Here is a 22435-nt window from a genome sequence, read left to right as displayed (position 1 = left end):
TAGTGGGCAAAATCACCACACTGTACAGTATGCATTTTAAAAATGGGCTGATAGAGAGTACAGAACACAGGACAGGCCTGTGGGGAGGTTTTCTCTGGTCCTAAAAATGTTTGAGATAAAAATTATCCTAAATATAATAATTTTTAAGAAAACTGTTGTAGTATTTGGTGTTGGTTTTCTGACTGACTGTCTTCAGTTTGTAATTCATGAAGGATTATCTTTGCAAGAAGCATTTTAATCAATTTTAAATACATGCAATGGGATTTAATGGCACGGTATCTATTGTTGTTATTTAAGCTGTGAAGTATCAGCAGTTATTTCATGCAAGTTTAAAGACTACTGAAGCAGTGGTGAGCTTTCATTCACTCCCCTCTTCTCCCTAGAGTATGAATAGACTTGTTCCACTGTAACAGAACTGTCTTTCCCTTAGCAAGTTGCACACATCAATACCCATGATGTTCCCTGCCCGACAGCTGCTCCTTCATGTCTGTGAGCGACAGGTCAAGGCTCAAAACTAATCTGAAAACACGGCCCAGTTGCAAGATCATTTTTTTTATTAAACACTTTAATTACAGCCATTTCTTTAGTTGTTGTGATTTTTCTGGTATAAATCAATTTGCCTCTGCACATTGTATAAAACAACATTTTTGTAATAAAGAGGAATAACAGATATTTAAACAAAACAAAAGCATGCAAACAAATATGGCTTTTAACTTAGCAGGAATGAATACTGTTACAACAATTAGGAAAGAATGTGTGACAATGGATTGACCAAACTTCACAACTTGACCAAGTATTGGAGATCTGTTCCAGTCCATCTTGATAAAATGTGGAATAACACAGTGCTCTTTTAACATACTGCAAAACATAGATAACCGAGGCACGATAAACAATTGATGTGAGAAATATTTGGCCATCTTTAACACCATAAATTCTTTACCATGACAGAAGTAGACAATAATACATCCAATATAAAGTACTTTTGATACAGTATAAGATTGTTTTTGGTTTCTTTGAGAGAAGTATGCATGTTTCCCTATTCACAAAATATACAATTCGACAGATTTCAGTTCCAGTTCTCGACTGGGACACGAGTCCTTTGTAACCACATGTTGACTTTGAGCTCTGTTCACAAAGCTTTAGTGTTAAGAGTTACTTAAGGAATGTTCTCTCAGTGTAAGACAGCGATCATCACAGTTTCATGTCTTCAAAACATTTACAGTACAATGCTTAAAGCACAATCAGAAAGATTCTCACTCCAGATGCATTTACAGTGTTACATAACTCACTCTTTAATGTGTTTACAACTTACACTAAAACGATTAATATCTCTGCAACGATCATGAGAAAGGGGATCCATTTACATTATGCTCTAGTCCTTGAAAGAATCAGTGCCAGTGTACAGTTGTCTAAATAATTTCAAACTCTGCTTTACTTATATAACAGGATCTGAAGAAATCTACATCATTCTTTAAATAACTTACAGATTATATCTTCCTGAATAGAGCCCAAACAATTAATTTTTAATATCTCCTTTGATGCATTTTTAAACAGACTGAAAACATTTTAAATTGTCTAAACGGGCTGCTTAATACTGCTCACTTCATGTTAAGAGCTTTTTACATATCTCATGAGAGATAAATCTTTGGTCAACCTTAGCCTTCCAAACAAAAACATAAAACAAAACATGAATACAGACAATACCGAACAATAATTTACTCAGCAAGTTCACTACACTTTTACAAATATCTACTAACATTTCTAGAATCGGAATGCCACAAAACCTAAAATTCACAGCTGTTTTTGCTGCACATATTAAAAATGAAAAACAAAACCTAGGTCACAAAATGGACATTAGATACAGTCAGCACTAACAAAAACACAAACTATTCTGCTTGGCACAACTTATAATTGAAATGTAATACAGATAGGACGAAAATATTTCACACCTTCTATGTCCAAAAAAAGACATATCATTTTGATTGGAATTTGTTCTTTATGAGGAATAAGGCAAGTGATGTCTTAATATTTAAATAAGTGCATAGAAAGCAACAATGGAGACAGACTACTGTAGGAGCGTCAAGCTGTTTGATTGGATTCTGAAATAAGTTGTATTTCAATTTGGAAAAATAAAATCACACACTGATGTTGATTACTGTTATAACAACATATATCATAAAAGAAACGTCATGTTTTGGGCAATACCCAATTAATCAGATTTGAGGTATTTCTATAATATATTCATTATCTACTCATCTTTAGCTCTGTATGAATTTTAAATCATTTTACCATCGGAATATCTAAATTACAGCATGTGGCCAAAAGTGATTTATGTCTTCTACCATTTATGTATTTACAGTGTAAATTGGTTCATACAACGCATTTTAAACATATGCTTCTCGTTTACTTAAAATGGGTAGAATCTTACATATATCATGTTTAACAAAGTGCATTTTCAATTATAAAGATTTTATATCTAAGCATTTTCCACCCATTTCCCACTCATTATATTTCATTGTAATACATCAAAACTATTGCTGTTTGATTTAGTGAATTCTATTGTGAGTGTTTATCAGAAAGTCCAGCCAAACCAGAGAATATTTTCATGGTGAAAATGTAGAAGTGATTGTAGAAAACATGGCTGCTAACATCAATCAAGAATATAGTCACCTTGGACTGAGGGCAATTCATTTCAAACATTTTTGCCACAGACGAGCGGATCATTGTTTCAGGAATATAGACTTTTTACTCACAATAGATGCATGCAATAACCCTCTCATCAAATTAACACTTCTCTAGATGTAGAATTTAAAAAGAGCATAAAGCTAGAACTGAGTGCTGTATATCAAGCCGTTTGGGTGAAAATTAAGAGAAACAATCCTCGTGAATAGCAATGAATGGACAATTCTCTGTGCCTACTCCTGCTCATTCAACGTATTAGTGCTCAGGTTCCTGTGCAAATTCGGGTTCTGGCTGTGTCTGTTTCGACTTCGCACAGATGAGAACATTGTGTTGCACCCTGGCACCTTGCATTTGTGCAGCAGGCGGAGGTGCACGGTTTTGTAATGAGCCCTGAACGTCCCTTTGTTGCTGTACACCTTCTGACATAAGTGGCAAGTTATGGGCGAGCCTCCTGGCAGGTGCTGCGTCAGGCAGTCGCTGGATTTGTCAGTCAAAGGCCACCTCTGCTGGAGTCCCCCGCTGGCTGCCAGACTCGTGCCGTCACAGCTCTCGTCGCTGTCGTCCATGGGAATGCCTTCCTCGCTCCCCCCATCAGAATCCCACGAGGGGTGCGTGTTGCTCCCCGCCTTGATGACCGACGCGGTGCTCAGATCCAGGACAGCCTCCTCTTCTGCGCCACTCTCTTTGGGGGGGTCCAGATTGGTCTCTAGCATCTTACTCATGGGGAAAACTAGACCCATTCGGTTGTTTCCTTTGAAGATCACAGAGGTCTGCCCCATGTGCTCCTTTAAGGGGAAATCCTGGCGGAAATCTTTAGTTATGTCTCGGCAGAGAGAGGAGGGGGAGAAGATTGTGCTTGAACTTCCATAGTGATCTTTGGTCAACAGCTTGTGGTGCAGATTCAGGTTTGCGCTGTGCCTAAAGGTTACAAAATGGGACAGTTACAAAAATGGCCTCACATACAGAAGCACACAACTACGATAACTTCAGTACATGTATATTTTTTAAAGCTTTGGAAAATAAAGTTTTACTTTCAACAAATTGGCTTTAGCCCTGCTTTTAAAAACTCATGCTTCAAATTACGTTTTTTGGGGGTCGTGCCTCACCTGTCTCTGCTTCTTCTAGATGGAAAGGCTGCATTGCAGCCATCAACTGTGCACATGTGCATTTCTTTCAGGTGCACATTTCGATAATGCATTTTGACACTGTACGGGTTTTTGAACGTTTTATTGCAGATCTCACAGTGATGGGGCATGTCTTTGTCTAGGCAAACCACATGAGGGTTCATGGTAGGGATGGCACTGCTGGAGTCATCAGTGCCTGAAGCTGGTGCGTCCTTACTGTTCGTTAAAAACTGAAACAACCCCCCGTTTTGCGTCCTGTGTTCGCTGACAAATTCACCATCGCAAAGCATGTTTCCTGACTGCTTGTCGGAGCAGTTTTCTAATTCAGGTACGGGCAATGTTCTGATGAGATTGTAATGCTCTCTTTGCTTACTGTCAAAGGGGGATGCGCATGCAATCACAGGTCCTTCCTGTGTGCCCCTAGCTCCCTTTTCCAAGCTCTTTAATCCACCTTCTAGCTCTTCACCTGTGGGCTCGACTACATTCGAATTTGTGTCTAGCTGCCCGTGCACGGAGGCTGCGGAATTCTCTCTGTCAGCGGCCTGAATGACTCCACTGTCCTCTCTATTAACAGGTGCTTGTTTTTCACATGTGGTGCTGCCACTCTCAGATTCATCTTTGTCTCTCATCTGCAGGGGAATCTCATCATCAGAGCCACTGCCCTCGCTGAGCTCGCCCACAGTCTCGATGGCTTCTTTCTCTATTTTAATAGGCATGCTAGACTTGCGGGATTTCTTCTTTGGTATTGGCTCAGAGGAAGGCTCTGTTGCTGGGGGCTGCACAGGAACAGACGAAGAAATCAGAGGCAAGGAAGGCAAAGTACCTGGGGTGTTAGCAAGCTCTGCGGGTGTGACTAGACTACGATAAAAGGGGAGAACCGGCTGCACAGTCTTCAGGTTGGGAAACAGTATGCCACTTTGCCCAATATTCGGGAAGTTGTTCTGCAGCTTTGAGTCTGTGCTGGGGATAATATAGCTGGAAACAGACCGGTTGTCGGTGGTTGTGATGGCACCGAATTCAGATCGTTTTTCGTTTTCCGGCGTTTCAGCGGTTGTTAGGTTATTTCTTAAGTCCTTGTCTCTGTTATTTCTGTTCATAGGCATGTGGAGCCTGGGGTTGGGGTTGGCACTGTGGCGGTTGCGGCTCCTTAAGGAGCTGAAGACCATGTTGCAGCCCTCTATGGTGCACCTGTGCTTGATCTTCAGGTGCACAGCGTTGTAGTGGATCTTGAGCGTGCCTTTGTCGTAGAAGGTCTTTTCACAGGCGCTGCAGAACACGCGGCCCTTCTTCGAGCTGCTGGCGGCCTTCTCCAGCGACCGCAGCTTGTTCTCCGGCGACAGCTGGGACATGTCGGAGCTCAGGGAGGCGTTGCAGGGAGTCGAAGGGGTGTCGGAGAAACTGTCGCTGGCGGGAAAGTCCTCGCCAGCCTCGACTTTCGCGGAAACTTCCTGGGGGTTGCCGTGCCTTTCGCAGTCTGAGGCGAAGGAGGCGGAGCCGGAGCCGAGGAAGCTGCTCTCGGTGGTGGGATCCAGGTCTTCCGGTCGACCTTTCGGCTCTTTCCCCTGGCTGTGCTCGAGCTGAAAGGTAGCTGGCGACGAGCCGATGAGAGGCGCGGGGACTGAGCTGAGGAACTGGAATGGCAGCATGAAGGCCATGTTATTGATGAAGCTTTCGAAGTGGTGAACGTTGCTAGCACTGGCTTTTTCCACTTTAGGGGGAAGGCCAGGGCTTCGCTGCGTGCTGTTCTCTATGAATGTCCGAATGTCAGAATTAGTTCTGGTGCTGGGCACAATGACTGCCTGTCCTTCCTTATCCTGGATGGCCATAAGCTCCACTATGGACTTGGTCTCGCCAAAGCGCAGGAACTGCTGCAGAGTCGCTACCTCTTCTTCATAGGTCATGATGGCCCAGCGGTCCAGCACTTTTCCAGTTGCATCCTTAAAAAAATACAAACAATTTCAGAATTACGTGCAGTGTAACTCTGAATTAGAAGCCGTGAGAATTTTACATTAGAGTATACCCTGTTTCCCCAAGCTGACTGAATTTGTTTTTCTAAATACAGTGAGATGTGTAGACATAAAAGGAAAAGGGAAACCTAATTAATGTACCCTAGTGTTTCATCTTTATCTTAATTTTTCCTCATTTAAATCATGTGGATTTTCTCACTCAAAATCCAGTTATCTGTGAAGTACAGTAACAAAGATCAGAGAGCAGATGATCTTAGATTCATCCTCTGACTGTCTTGCTCACCCTAGCTATAATTACATATGAGTGGTACCCTTCTTTGAAAGTGTAGCGGCAGTGAACTTTGTGCTATAACTGTAATAAATATTTTATCATACAGCATGTGTTTGATGGCCTGCCGAGATTTCCCATTTTGCATTCAGTATAAGAGGGGCTAACGTGAATTAAATGTAATGTCTTGAATATTTCATGCTTTACTAATAGCTACGGCCAGTGTGGTGGCTCAACATCGCCATCTCGTAAAACTCTTATCATTTCCATCCTGGCCTGTTCAGGGTTGCTCATATGGAAAGACTCCGCAACTGAAGCAAAAATGATCTCCGTCTTACTATTGTAATATTATGGGTGTGTTATAATATTGTTCATGAACTAAAACATCTAAAACCCCAGTTTAACATCTACTCAGTGCAGAAATCCAGGAATAGATACATGTTGCTTTGTACACCACCAATTTGCATAGGAAACTGTTGGCTTAAACAACAAGGAGAGAGCTAGCATGTGACGTCACCAAGAAATTGAATCCAGTATATTATCTTTCTCAGTCCTTATCATTATTATTTGCCTCATTCTGATCACAACTGGAAGATAACCCATGTTAATGGTCCTGACAGTATACAGCACCTACTGTATGCTTGAATGTACAGAAGGTACCTGAAGAACATATCCTCGGATGTAGTCCTGTAATGTCCAGTCCAGTGCATTTAAGATCTGGATGACCTCTTCCTGCTTGAGAACACTGAAGAGGCGGTCCAGCAGGATCTTCAGCCGGACTGGAATTGCCTGGGTCCCGTACAGCATTAGGCTGCAGATATCGAAGACCACATTGGAGTGAACGATCTCCACCTGGCTTCCTTGGTATATGTGATGGACCTTCAGCTTGCTTAAGGCTAGAAGACGTGAACAAAGAAGAAAAGTTCATGTGTGTACACGCAGAATAAGAAAATCATAGATAGTGGCACGAAATTGCCATCGCACTCCACGCACCGTGTGCTACCCATCCGTGTCTGCACTGTTCACATTGCCTCCGTTTGAGTTTTCCTGGCTTGAAACACTCACAGTTGCAGTTTACCAAGGTGCAGCAGATTACCTGTTGAAGAGAGAGTGGAAAAACATTAATGGCCAGGGTATTAATAACAAAGGGTACTTTGAATCATAAATAAAAATGCTATATAATCCTATTTTCTGCTACTGCACCTTGTACTCAGAAGCTGTAGAATGCAATACATTATCTCATAATTGCTGGTACTGTACCTCTGGCATTATAGATCAAAGGTTTTGATTTAAGGCTTGGAGCAATATTTACACTGCAAAGTTTGGCGGCAATTTCCAGAATAGATCAATTTACAGTCTTTGCTTGCAACTTGAATATTTTTCTCTTCCCAAAATGGCAGTAATGAACTGCAATATGATAGCATACATGTACGGCAGAATTATGGCAGGAGATTCCACATCCTTAATACATGAAAGAGAATGGAAAGTCCTTAGCAAACCCAGACTGTTAAATTCTTCTCTTTCAAACAATCAAACAGGCACTATTCAGAGATACTACCTTTGTGTACAGGCATAACTTATCTAGTAGCATACATCTTTTGAACAGACATATAAAAAAGAGCACAGGAAATGGAGATAATAGTACAATTTTCTCAGTCATTAGGACCACTGTCTGGTTGTCTGAATGGTTGGTACTAATTGATTTGAAAATTCTGTTCTGTATAATAAGAATCCTGATTTCCACCCTAGTAACACCTAGTTGGTCCTATAGGGAAAAAAAGACATTTATTTAAAAATACATTTGAAGAATTCCCCTTCTCGCTTAAATGGAAAAAAAATTGCAGTCTCTTGCGACTTTGCAATAGAAAAATTATTATTTGCTGAATTTTGAGATCAGGAATAAGGAAGGGCTCCATTGGTCTTGGGTATGTTCAGAGCACGTCAAAGCAGACACAGCAGGTATCTCTGGCGAGTCCTGGTGGCGTTACTGTACACAGCTGCAAGGAGCCAGGCTCCAGGAGCACACCTGTCCCACAAGAGCTTTCTGAAGGCACCAAAGCTTCACACACTTATGGGACAAAAGTAATTTTATTGTATGCAGGGATGAGAATCTGCTGGGCTAACGAGGCTTCTCTCTGCTGGGTGACAGGCCTTCCGAGTGGAAGGAGAGTGCCTCATAAGGGCTTGGAGAGATGTTCTTTTCTTTGTTCCCTCACAAGAGCTTGTCAGGTCTATCTCCATCTTGTAAGAAAAACTCAGCCCTTAATGCCATACCTCATAGCATACTGTATGCTGTTATCACAAGGGCTGTTTTTCATCTTTTTTTCCAAGACCATTAATTAAAGGCATACACAGAATTCTGGTAGCGGCTCCAAACTCATTATTATTACTTTCGCAAATGGTATTGTTATTGGAATGTCAGTTATGGATGGTATCTATTTACTGTAACATGAAATTACACACACATTAGTAATGGGCTGCGAAACTGCAGCTGTCCTAAGTTTTTAAATAAGCCACTATTTACTTTTAAATATGTGTAACTCAATGGAGTAGCTCTCCGAAGCAGGAATGTAAAGAAAAGAGAGATTTCCACCAGGGACCTGCTGTGCAGCTGTTATGCCAGCTAAGAAATGTGCCTTTCCAGGGTGTGTTTTTGGCACTAGTGACAAAGATACGTGCCACAAGCACAGAGGTGCCAGTGAAGCGGATCCAGAGTGCTCTACAAGTTTGCCCGCTTTCTGGATAGTTATGTTATGCAGAGGAGCCCACAGTATGGAGGATTAACTTCACTGCCATTTTCTGATCAATATATTATAATCTTGAAGCTTCTCTCTGGGTATACAGTACATCGAGGGATCCCTTGCCAGAGCTCCCTAATATTTTAGGGAACTTGTCATGGAAAAAAAAATCCTAACTGTAACCCATGACAAGTTGCAATGTGCAGCTCAGAGCTGCAGGAATGTACTAAACCCACCAACAGCTTAATAAAATATGATACGGCACTCAGTGCTGTATTATATGGAAGTCAAAAGACATTAATGCGCACATTCAGCGTGATCAGTGCCATATGCACTGTTTTATTGCTGTACTTCTGTCACATCAGATTGACTCAAAACACTTAAATCTGATACACCCCAAACAAAGTCTTCTCATTTCACATAATGTGTCATACCCAACATTACAATATATACTGTACATCTATCAACTGCTACTGTAGATTCTGTTCCATTGAAAGGAGTGAGTTTGATATTAATCTTCCTTTTATTTTCCTAACTAGCACAGCTTTTCTTGAGGATGAAGAACGCAGTGCCAGGAAAAATTTCCTATTTCTCATGACATGATTTAATGTACAGTAAGTCAGTAATTTCTGTTACTTTGTTTCCAAAAGTCAGTTCTTGTTACATGTTCTTGTTGCTTCTTTCGTAATTAAAACCCACTATGTTATCTTGCGGTTTAGAAAAGGCATGAAGCACAAAATAGAAGGAAGTTCTCAAAGCGACTTATTCAATTAATTTTTGCGTTGCTTACTCGCTTCAAAAGGCATGGAGATAGGGCTGCTTTAAACAAAGGCATTAGACCGCTTGTCTTAAACAGAATTACAAGGCATGTTAAACTTGAAAAAATGTTATGCTAGTAATCTTCAGATTTTTTTAGTTTAATCCTACAAGCAAACTAGCCCTGCATTAGGTAAATCAATAATGTACAGTATGCTCCACATGCTTCAGAATGCTTACATCTATGAATAACCCTCAAGCAGACAAACTCAACAGCAAAGTGGACCCTCCTAGTTTATTAATCAAATATGACTCCTGCTGGAGTTTAATTGCCAGAAATACTTTAATACTGACTTTCCTGTAACAGCAAGGCACCTGATTTTGAGTCTAAAAAAAGAAGAAAGTGATGTGTAAAACCTTGAGTCTTAAAGCAGCTAAATCCCCATCATTATCAGGCACAAAACGAGCATGGTCCAATTAATGTAATCCCATTACACACACACAGTTCCTTTGCTGTTACATTCAATATACATCTCAATCAGTTCTGCAGGATAGAGAGATGTGGAAATGCCACCGTTCTGTGTTTCTGCAATTTTTCTTAATTAACTATTCATTTCATGTTCTTGAACAAAAAGATTTCTTCTTTTTACTCGTCCCCTGTGAGGCCGTTTGGCATGTGATTTCAAGGGACTAGAACTCCTTATGACTGCCAAATGTAACCTTTGCAGTCAGGAAAGTAGTCCATATCACTGTGTATTTAATTCAATGCAAAGCTCAAAATGAAGCACCGAAGAACTATTCTCAACCAACAAACCCAATTTTTTGTCAACAGCTGAAGTATTGTTTTAGCTTTGAGAGATTTTATATTTAAGTGTTTGTTAAAAATGCATTTATGTATTTAATATGACCGTGGCATTTGCTGAGCAAAGCAGACTGGAGGTCTAAATGTATATAATAATAATCCCTCCTTAATCCTTTGTAATTGCCTAAATAAGATTAATTGAAACAACAGCGACAAAGGTCATGTCTACCTTGTCTACCTCGGACGGCTTCTGTCAAGGAAGCAAAAGCAGCCCTCTCTGGTCCAGGGACAAGACTATAACACTGCAGAACAAAGACATTCACATATGCCTTCCTCTGATGGCCCACAATGAGCTGGTTTAAAAAGTGTGGCTGGAAACATACTGTACTATGTCATAGAAAGTACAGTGAAGCACACACCAGCCATTTGTCTTTACACTAATTCTTAAAGGAAGTGATATTTTAATGGAATCCAATGGCAACAGGCAGATCATGCAAGTATGCATAAGAATAACCTACTGTAAAGCCTGCTTCGGTGTCTGAAAGTACAATATTTTAACAGTGAAGGTACACCAACAATTAATGCACTCTGCGTGACCTGGAGCAAGTGTCCCCTTCTTTTTTGAGGGAGAGAAAGAGGCATAAAAAAATGGCATTTCGTGGCTCTTCTAAAAGAAGTATTTTTAAGACGGCCACTGACAAAAAAGATAATGTATTTTACAGTTATTTAGCCTTGGTTTGAAAACCCATAATGTTACAGCTAAATGTATCACCGAGAATGTAGAGGGAGAAAAAAAATCAATGGAAAATCTGGCTGCATTTTTTATTGTTAATGCTGTCACTCAGCTCCCAGAAATTGTGTTCCATGGCCTGAGCAATCTAAAGCAGATGTGTGAAGAGGTGCTCGTCTGCTGGAGGATTCTCTGTGGCCTCACTTTCACATGATTTTTATTCCTGCACAAAAGATTCTATGGCTTCTCAAAAGAAGACCCAAATGGATAAACTTCTCACTAAAGCTAAAAGCTTTAGAAATTTCGTATAGGCCCAGTTGATGTGGGTTAATAGTTATTAATCATTATTAATAGCTGGGATAAAGACCTCTTTTTGAAAAGATCCTGTAATTAAGACTTTTTTTCCCACTTGTGAAGCAAACCTCAGTGTAGCTAGAGTGTAAGCCCAATACAAAATATTACACAAATATGGCAATAAAAAAAACACAATATACAGTATTTAAAAAATTAGAAAAATTAAACCTAATTTATCATCAAATTTTTTGTTATGTAAATTTAACTTTCAGAAGCAAAGAAAATTTTCAATAGACAATGTCAGAAGATTAAAGATTTCTATAATTTCATACAGTACATAAACATAAGTCTCATACAATACTAGGAAGAACGGTTAGTTGTCAAAAACAGTACTTTAAATTCAAAGTATTTTCCAGTATTTTTTAAAACTTGGGCAATTCCATTGGAAAAAAAATTGAACAAATTCTCTGTACATTCCACTTTTCATCTTGCTGCTAGAATCCACACAACACAGTATGATGTCAGATATTTCATTTAAATAAAGAAATGTGGTTGATTTGTTCAAATGGGAGGATATGCTGTTCGCAACACACTGTGCTTCTTATCTGCCATAGCAGGGTACAATCACATCTGGTCAAACAACTTAACCTCATTCAACCACACTGTGAAAAAACCACGCCAAAAGGTTTTTACATACAAACAATAAACCCAACCTGACAGCTGTAAAGCGGATGTTGAGAATACTGCTTAAATCAGATTAATTCCTGCAGATATTTCTCATGGCACATCATACTGTACATCCATAGACAGCTATGTTCTAAGGGTTTAAAATGCTGTACGGAAAAATGATTTTTCCTTGAAGGCAGTGTAAAAACTAGTGTTTATGCATTTGTAATTATACTGCATTTATATTGCATTGAAGTGATACTAGTTCTCTGGTGCTTGGAACCCCCTCTAAATGCAGTGTAACATCACTGTAACTGCTCTGTAATTGTAGTCTCAATGTGTCTAATGTGCACTTACAATGCAGTAAATCTGCAGTCTCACTACAGTTTACAGTCATTTGTCCCAATTAAATGCTCCTTAGCTATAGTTAAAATGAAAGCCCTGTTCTTGTAGGAGAGCTGGCCGATCTGTCTGAGTAAGCAGGCTGGAGGAGTTTGTGAAAGCAGCAGCAGCATACCAGGACAACCAGACCTAAGTGATAACATGCATCTGTAGGAGGGGAGGCTTCTTGTGCAAGCCATTGCCCAGACACATGTCTCAGCCCCTGCTCATACAGCAAAACATCCGTGGTTCCAATAAGTAGGAAAAACAGAAACAGGCAGAACCAAACACGATCGCCAGGAAACAGACCTCACCTCTTCAGGACCAAAGTGTTCTCTGGGAGGGAATAAAAACCCTGTGCTCCTTAATTTCACCATTTACTTCTCACTCTGTGCTTTGCCTCCTAATCAATAAATTAGTCCTGACTTAGAATTAAGCAAGGAACGTCTGGAAACATTTGTACACGCTCATTATTTTTTCATTCATGTACCTTTCCTCACATTGTGGATGTGCTACTGTATGTATTAAACAGTACTGTCGACCGCCCTCACTTACAGCTGACTCCTGAGACGCTATATTAGTGTAATAATGCCATAATACCAGGGACAGGATGTAGCCCAAACTCATGAGGAGAATCTGTGTCATTCACATCCATGTCTACTACCAAAAGAACATTTCAACACATCTCCACTTCCAGAACAGGAGTTCTGTTTCAGCTTTATTCTTCCAGTTGTGTCAAACCGTCCAGACCAATTTTATTTTGCGGAATTGAGGAACCCAGTCTCATGTCACTTGGGGTCAAAACTATAACATACCGGGGAAGGTAAAGGGAAATTAAATGGGGATTTGTTCAATGAATTCTGTTTCATAGACTAAACAGATGTGCTTGAATAATACACAAGACTGAACAGCTGTTAATTGACACAGAGAATGGACTAGATAAAAAATTTACTGTTAAGTAAATCAGCTCCAAAAATGCCTGGTACAGCCTGCCACACAAAACAGGACTTTCATTACTGACCTTAACTGTTAAGGAAATAAAAAGGACAGTAAGATATACATCATTCTGTACTCTCCCTTTACTGCGACAGACTGTGTAGGAGTGGAAAACAGCGTTTATTCCAGCAGTGACTAATTGATAAAAATCACACACAGGTCAAACGATACACTCTTGCAAAGAAGCCAAGGAATAAGGAATGAAGTAACAGAAAAAGATAACATTTTAATACCACTTTCTCCTTCCTTATACCATAAAACAAACACTCCATCTTGCTCGATTCAGCGTGGCTCATTTCTACAGTAAATCTTTCAGACTGTCACTAATTAGCAGCAACTGTTATTAATTAGATTCTGTGCTAGTCCTTCTGCTGCTTAAGTGATACAATGTGTATAGGATCAGAAGAGATAATGAACCAGGACTGAGATAACGGATCAATAGCAACTGTTTTCACCTTCGTTCTTAAAACCCCTTTCAGCACTGGCATCTCTGCCTTAAAAATCACTGTCCCTCTGAGCATTCAGAGCTTCACACACACCTTCTTCTAATTAAGCAACATGTCCCTGTAGTAGCATGAGCTACAGGAATACAGGCACTACGCAAAGTACAAAAATCATCATTCTGCGCCAAATCTAGTACAATTCATGGATTAGGGATTATAGATTTCCTGGTGCAAAATACTTTCTCATGCTTAAAAAGCCACATGTACATAAAACAGAAAGATAAACATAAATCAAATCATACCCATGAACCCAGGCATACAGTACCATCACATGACAACTGGAAATACAAATGTCGCTTGTGTGAAACCCTTTTCAAAGGTGAAGAATTTAATACTTGATTCCACATATGACAATGTCTTTAAAGGCAAGTTTCAATTGTTTAACTGTGGTTCGTGAAACAATCCTGACAAATTAACGTAGCAAGTGAAATCCTTAAACTCAATTTGAATTGTACACTTTTTGATTGAGGAAAAACTAAATATATTTGAGTAAACTGATAGTATGAAAAAATAATTCGAAGTCTAAATTAAAGCAACCAAAAGGCTTAAAAAGTGACGAATAGAAGCACTGTTGTATTCTAAACGGTAATATCTTGATACATGTCCTTTTCGCTTCTTTCGGAAATATTGTTCCTCTCCATACAAGAATACTGGGAGTGTTTCCTCAGTGAAGGCGGCGTCTCATTAAGGTTGGACAAGAAAAAAATAGAACTAAACCCATAACTACAACAGTGTTTAAGCTTTATCCTAAATGCCCCAATTGTACTATATCTGTACAGTATGTCTGTTTCTAGACCACATGTAGTTCATTCAATACGATTCAGACATTAAAGACAGACTGATTTGGGTGTGATAAAGGATTATCACAGTAAAACACAAGGCATTTCTTTGCAATTAACTACTCTAATTAACATTTTATAGCTTTTAATCTGGTTTTGAAAAACACCTTTGTGTTTTTTCCAAAAACTACATAAAATGTGGAAAAAAACAGGACAAGTACTTCACTTTTGATTGTGGACATTACTAGTGCTTAGAAAACAGTCTTAGCTCCTAAATGTGTTAAACATACTGATTCAATGAAACAGAACACTCTGCCAGTTACTATCACAGGGACACAAGTAAAGATATGAAAATGACTTTTTGAGTTGAAAATTTCAACAATGCTCAAAATCAGTGTAGAAAAGAAAATTCTAAAAAGTGAACGGACAACTCACCACTTCCGAATGCCTTTGTTTATAGTGACTCTTTTACCGAAAAAGCTGACATTTCACTGAGCTGCTTCAATGTAACAAAAATCCTGAACTACCCTACAAGACTTCACAAGAATACGATCATGAGGCAACTTAAACAGAAACAAAAGTATTTCAGCTTTACCTGTTTCTCCATGAGAGGGTCTGCTCTGGACATGTAAAGAGCTGTTTTACCGGCTTCCAGTCTAACAGTCTAAAAATGAGACAGTGGCAGCTCTGAGACCACAAAGAAAAGCAGTAAATGAGAAGAACATGTTAGTACACTGCGTTTTGAGAAAGTTTGGCTCCGAGCTATGCGCTGATTAATATCAGATCTCCCTCTTTGCTTGCCTCTTGACAATCTTGTCACATCTGGCTGACAAATCCTTGCAAGCTTATCCAAACCAAAGCAGTGCGAATCCTGCTCTGAGAGTAGCTGGAAGGGGCCTGCAGCACCAGCCACGCACTGGTGTACCATCATGAAACTAATGAAGCTGACTACACTCACAGGCTGCAGGAGCACAAAGCTACACAACACGCCTCAGGGCCTGTGCTACATAACACTGAGTTAGCACAGAGAAAGACAAGCCAAACTGTCGGCCCACACGCTTTAAGGGGGCTAGGTACTGTAGTTAACCAAAAGAACAGGGAGAGACCAAAAAAACCTAGCTGAAAACAACAAAAGTGACTTGTCAACAAAAAAAGGACAAAATCGCCACATGTGTGTGGCAATCTGTGGAGCTTCCCCGTCTGTGTGAATAATCCAGTAAACTGAGACATTAGCAGTGCTTTTGTTCCTTGCCTATCTCTGTCTACTGTACAAATGGTATCACTCCTGTTTTTAAAAACACACTATTATAAACTCAATTTCTTGACCTCAATTTTCCAGATTGGGAGCTATCAACTAAGAACACAGCTCTAAACAGTCTTTTTTTCAGTGCAAACTATAGACGAAAATCTTTTTGGTAAAAGTGCACAATATTTGTGGAGTATTCTTCTGGGTAACATTTATTATCTACTTACAAAATCCTTTTTATTCATTCTCCTCTAATCAGCTAAAAATATAAAAATTAAAACTATTTAATGTGTATCTTTACATGTTACTTAATTCAAAAATATTTTCTAACCTACAATTTTATGCAATATTGCAAAATAAACTTACCCTGGACAGAAATATACAGCTATGCCACGTTGAGAGGCCACTGTGGCCGAGATTAACGAGCTCCTAATTGTTTCATTAAGGCTTCACAAAACATTACATCAGTGTAAAATTACCCTCCAACAGACACCGGGCAGTAAGGAGCTGAAAGAGCCACAAGCCACTGTACCATAAGCTTCTTATATGATGTGCTAGCCAGTAGCAACAATGAAAAGGAATTAAATAATTATTAAGAAAAACTGCTGCAGAAGTTTATTGATAGCTTCCAGTGACACATTTGCTGAAAATAAAGATATATGCTTCAGGTTTTCTAAAACAGCAAAAGAATGTGTTACAAAACTGCTCACAGCAGTTGTCTCCTGCATATTTTTTCTTTTTTTTAAGTTATTGGTGTATTTGCTGGGAGTTGCCTCTTCTGCATACATGACATGTAGGGACAATCACACCGATCCTGGCTGAGTACACCTAAGGCTGAAATCACATCTAGTGTCAAAAGTTGATGTTTTTTTTGGAGATGCTGTTTTTTTTAAGAAAAAAATTCCAACACCCATCATGGTTCATGTGCACAACAAACTCTGACACCAGAAGTTCCAATGAAGTTAGAAAAAAAATAACAATTAAATCCTGAGTCCAACAGAATCTCTAAACCTTCTGAAGCCCGCAGCTGGTTTTAAAAGGTAAAAGATGTTTAACTAGTTAAAATGATGTATCAATTATTTAAAAACGCACACAAATTACATGGAGCACCTTGATGTGACGCGAAACAACAGCGACATGTAAACAAAGTGCCTTTCTTACCTCAGACATTCTCATTAAATTGATGTTTCCAGAGTAACCATACAGTCTGCCATTCCCTACGAGTCCTACAAAAGAAATGCTTCAAACTCTCTTGTCTGTACAAGTATTACGGCAAGAAGAACCATCACACCGTCTCACAGTCTGTCACACACACACACGCGCACTGCGAGCACACACACACACACACCTTTTTTTGTCTTTTTTTTTCTCTCTCGTCTGGATCTAAACTACTCAAGATGTGCTGTGTGTTCAAGCTGTGCACAGGGGAGGGGAACGGGATCCTCCCACTCGGAGTCCTCCGGTGCTGGGAGGCTGAGCCTGGATCTCACCTCTGGAGCTGCCTCTCCCCTCGGAGCCCCAGCGTGCCGTGCTTGAGCTCGCCCCCCCGAGTCACAGGGCAGTCCCCTCACAGCTGGCTGGAAGAGGGCATGACACTCATCTTTCACAGAGATTTGATCAAAAGGAATCACAAAGGCTCGAGGCACTCCTAATGCAGTCTGGAGAGATTCTACCTCTCCTCTCGAGCTGCTGGAGTAATGCATTAAATCAATGCGGCTCAGCTCAGTGCTCGCCCCAGCGCAGGGCTGCTGTTGTGCGTGCGTGTGTGTGTGTGTGTGTGTGTGTGTGTGTGTGTGTGTGTGTGTGTGTCTGAGCAGGCATGTTTACCTGACAAAATCTGACAATATCCCCACTAAGGCAGTACATCCTGACAAACAGACAATGAGGACCCATACTGCAATTGCAAATGACTTTTTCACCTCCAAACCAAACGGCATTTGCTCGTCAATTTAAAAATACCAGAATTATTTGTTTTGGGTCGACTGTCACTGTGTCGAGTTTCATTTCAGTGGAGTATAGAACTGTAAATGAAAATAAATTGGGAGTCAATGGGAAGTCCCCATAAATACAGGAATACAAGTGTGTGTGTGTCTGTTTTCCTTAATACCAATCTGTGCAAAGCCTCAATAACAAGTTGTACCTTGTGCTGCCAGGAATGTAGTCTGCTTTTTCTAAGGAACAGGGACTTCTGAACAGGGCTCTTTTAAGGCCACATGTGTTTAGGAAAACTATCCACCACACACTGTCCTTCCCAGCCTTTCTTACTGATGTTGCTTTTGGGTCAATAAATACACATTTTTAACATTTTTATATAAACCTATTAAAGGAAAAATATATAACAATACAGTTTTAGGCAAAAAAATAATTCTGGGTACTATTCATAAAAGATTCTATTAGTCCAATGAGACCACAAGAATGTCATCTATTAAGTAAGTGAACATTTCTTTAACATAAGGGGGAAAAAGCCCTTTAATTTTATAACAGAGTACCCAAATGGACCTCAGGATGGTAGTTATCTATGTGCTGGGAGATGCTAGGTCCTTTTTATAACCATTAGAATCTAGAGTGAGATGCACCCCAGGCAGTGCTTTGTGTGATAATCACACCTTTATAGGCCAGAACTCAGAGAGATAACAGCTTTAACAACAGAGGGACAGGAGAAAAACCTTTTACTTCTAAATATGTTTGGTTCAGATAAATACTTCTGATTTGCCCTAAAGGTTTTAGGAATTTAATTACAAAAATCACATACTGTAGAGTTGGAGGGTCCCATTCTCATTTCTCTACCATGAAAGAATTGACACAATTACTTACTTTACTGTCCCAGATGGGAAATTTGCTTTGCAAGCAAGTAAAAGACATAACACAATGCATAATAAATTGAAGACTACCCATTAACAAATAAAAGACGTACATGAATGATAAGAAAGAAAAACATATCTAAATAAAGTAAAATATACACTCAGTAAGGATGTTAATAGCTGTAGGAATAAAAGATCTGCTGTATCTTAATCTAGGTAGTCTAAATCATCATCCTGATGGAAGGAGCTCAAATTCAATGTCCAAAGGGATAGTCATGACAGTCAATGATTATATTGGCCTTCCCACTATTTGTTTGATGTAGATGTCTGTAGAAGAAGTGGAAGATATCCCTAAAACTGGAAGATGTCCCAGCACCATGTCATCAAAATCCCCAATCCAATGACTAGATGCAAGCTTGCGAGTTGCAAACCCCAGAAGTGCAGAGTTGCCTCCTGGTCTAGCAAAACCATCAAAAATGCTCTATTTTCTTGCCCGCTTGCTGAAGTCACCAACTGCATTGCTAGACGCTGTGCTGATTGAGCGGAACTAATGAGGACACAGGTGTTACAGGTGTAAAAGAGGCCAGTTTATAAGCTACAGGAGGTGAAATGTGTTCAAGCAGTTGGAGAACACATTCATTACTTAACATAATGGAGCTTAAAATGTAACAACTAAAGCAAAGGCATCAGCTAAACAAATTTTAGCCCCTTGTATCAAGGGGATTAAGGTATTGATTTTATTGTAACCTAATTTGTATATGTATGTGCATATATACACAGTATGTCCCTCATTTACAATTACCAAAAAGTTCTCTAAATCCAAAATGACGCCCTGGATATTGCTTGCTTTTGGAGAACAATGCAGAAAAGAAATTACTCTTTGTTATTTGTATGACCTTCTATTTAGTTCAGATCCTACATTTTTAAGAGATGCACATCACACCGAAATTGCACGTAGCTCATCATATCTGCCTGTTCCTACAAGAAAACCCAGAAAGGGTCAGACTGCCCCGGCCATTTGAAGCCATAATGGAAGCACGTAAAGTCATTTCTCATCACCTGGAGTCACAGAGATAGCCTTCTGGCCACCAGAGGTCAGGAAGAGGGTTACAGAAGTTAGTGGATGACATTAAAATCCATGGCTAATGGCAACACGTCTTCCAAGCACCACTTGGAAACAGGGTGCGTCTGCTGGGAAGAACAAAACACTTTAATTCTGGTGTTACCCCTTAGGTGCGGCTGCTAATCCAGAAATTACAACACAAGTTTTAACAGGCATGTTTTGTCTATCCCTAGGAGTTTAGTAATTAGGGAAGGGAAAACTCACTGGCAATGTTTTTTAGAATCTCGCGGTGTCCAGATTTAATAAACTGCCAGCACATTCACCCTGGAAATTCTCTGTAACCTGTCAAAGGACCTACAGCAATATGCTTATTTTATCTCATTCTTTAATCATCCCTCAAAAATAATTACTAAACTAGATTAACACTGTATTACACTGAGTCAAGTTCATTCTCAAAATAATTTGTAAGAGCATAGTTAAAAATGTAGTGAAATCCGTTTTCATTTGAATTGTTTCCACAAGTAACGTTAAGTCTCTAATTTCAAGGAGATAAGCCAAATTTTTTTCCTATCCTTAAGGGTAACTACAAAAAGTAACCCAAGTAGATACTGGGAGGATGAAAGGATGCCATTAGTTATGAAATCTCGGTTTTTCACAAGGACTGCCTCACTCTGCCACCTTGAATCTTATTCGTTGCCTTAAGGCAAATATGTGAGCTTTTGCTAACCACAAGATAGTTCACTGCATGACTACAGGAATGTGTCGCGTCAGTGGGTTAAACATTTGTCATTCCACTTCCCACGTAGCAGGGGTACATCCATCCATCCGTTTTCTAACCGTTCCATCCAATTTAGGGTTGTGGGGGAGCTGGAGCCTATCCCAGCAACCACCAGGCACAAGGTAGGGTACATCCTGGATGGGACACCAGTCCATCACAGGGCAGACACACAGACACTCAGATTCTCACACATGGCGATTTTCCCAGATGCCAATTAACCTTCTAGTATGTCTTTGGGCTTTAAAACATGCAAACTCCACGCAGATAGCACCCCAGGTCTGGAATTGAATCCACAGCCCTAGTGTGGTGAGGTAGCAATGTTAATCACTATATCACTGTACCACCCACACATTGCACAGATAACAGTTCTAAATATTAAAATTGTTTCAGGTACAAAATGTACATTTTATGCCAAAGTTAAGATCTGCTTTCTCACTCACAGCTGTGTCTTTTGCACTTCGGCCATGTTAACTACCGAGGCATGTCATCAGGAGCAGAGGATTATTGTAATGAACACAGATTGTGAGGTAGCGTTCCCCTTCCCAGTGGAAGAATTCCTTCAGCTCATGTCGTCACTGGAGCACGGAGCCAGGACAGTGGAATTCCGGACTGAAGGCACTGCCATCAGGACCCTGACGGAAGACCACAGCTTTTGAAGTTTCCTAAACTCAGTTGCACCTCAGCCTTCTATGAGCCTGACACCCACCACAGCCAATGAAATTATAAATAAAATACAAAACACAATAAAGGATGCAAAGAGAGTTAAACACATCACAGCCCCAAACCCATACTGTATCTTATTTACTGCAAGTGTATCACTGGATCCTGTAAATTAATGTCCAGCATTGTTTCACTGTGAGCACTGAATTTTCCTGCAGATCCCAGTCATAGTGTTGACTACTGGCCATGCGATTTTCTTGCCCACTTAAGGCTTCTCCTTCTTAACACTATCAGCTATCGATCATGAGCTTAATGCCAAAGAAATGGGAAATTCAACAGAATGAAGGAGCACTCGAACCAGGCTCTGGGCACTGCTGTCTTCTACCAGTCCACAATTGCATGTCCTTGTCTTATACAGTATGGGACTTTTTCTGTCTTTAAGTTGCTACTTACAGAAAAGCCAATATAGCGATGTACCTGCTGGGCAACAAATCTATTTCGAGTCTGGTTAAAGATGTGTCATGGGGGAAGGAGTATCATCTCAATTAGCAGAGCGCTGGGATGCTATAGGAGCTGCAGTGAAACCCTGCTCAGACATCTGCAGTCAGCATTAGAGCTGCTCTTTACATTTTAAAGACATCCATGTGTCTGACTTCAATCCTTCTTGCAGTAAAGAGTACAGGCCAAAAGGGGACTTGCTTTACTAACTCTATCTACAGCACTTCAGGAACTGCATCAAGCACCAGGTCTCTCAAAATTGTTTGACTTTACCTGTAATTTTAGTCCATTATTCAACAGGGAGAACAGGGGCTGGGGGGCGCGTGATTTGACGAGGTCAGTTTAAATCAAATTACACGAGAAAGCAAAGCAAAGATAACACACATCTCCCACAGAATCACCTCAAAACTGGCACCAAAAATTGTTGGAGCCAAAGCTGTTTATCTGATGAAAAATGTGATGAAAGATAAGAGCAATACATTTTAAAAACACATACAATCCTGGTATCAATTAGGTTGTCTGTGTTAGAATTGTATATAGTATAGTTGTGACCTGGTGATAAATCCATATAATCAGAAATATATTAACCAGACTAGATTATTGGTTTGAACCATTATGTGCTTCTATTGTCCTAGACAGGCTGAGCTGAAGGATATGAGCATGAACTTCACACATATGGCTGTATGGCTGTATTAGGGGCCAA

The 22435-nt window shown here is 40.0% G+C and overlaps 1 protein-coding gene across 3 annotated transcripts; it reads right to left on the bottom strand.

Moving 5' to 3' along the window:
* Nucleotides 1-532: 532 nt before the first annotated feature.
* On the bottom strand, nucleotides 533-17334 carry bnc1 (basonuclin zinc finger protein 1). Of its 3 annotated transcripts, none has more exons than XM_088640759.1 (6): nucleotides 17094-17334; nucleotides 15282-15350; nucleotides 7035-7137; nucleotides 6702-6937; nucleotides 3789-5743; nucleotides 533-3600 (listed from the first exon to the last, which is right to left on the bottom strand). In XM_088640759.1, the coding sequence occupies exons 1-6, from the start codon at nucleotides 17106-17108 to the stop codon at nucleotides 2916-2918; spliced, it is 3063 nt and encodes a 1020-aa protein (XP_088496885.1). In that variant the 5' UTR covers nucleotides 17109-17334; the 3' UTR covers nucleotides 533-2915. The 3 variants fall into 3 exon arrangements, with proteins under 3 accessions (XP_088496885.1, XP_088496886.1, XP_088496887.1); XM_088640760.1 differs by having other exon boundaries at nucleotides 15282-15373; nucleotides 17094-17333; XM_088640761.1 differs by lacking the exon at nucleotides 15282-15350 and having other exon boundaries at nucleotides 17094-17333.
* Between the last annotated feature and the right edge of the window lie 5101 nt (nucleotides 17335-22435).

Source organism: Lepisosteus platostomus, chromosome 7, assembly GCF_059453375.1.
Source record: "Lepisosteus platostomus isolate fLepPlt1 chromosome 7, fLepPlt1.hap1, whole genome shotgun sequence".
Lineage (NCBI taxonomy): Eukaryota > Metazoa > Chordata > Actinopteri > Semionotiformes > Lepisosteidae > Lepisosteus > Lepisosteus platostomus.
Note: the sequence above shows the minus strand (reverse complement) of the source record. Positions and strands in the feature narration are given on the sequence as shown.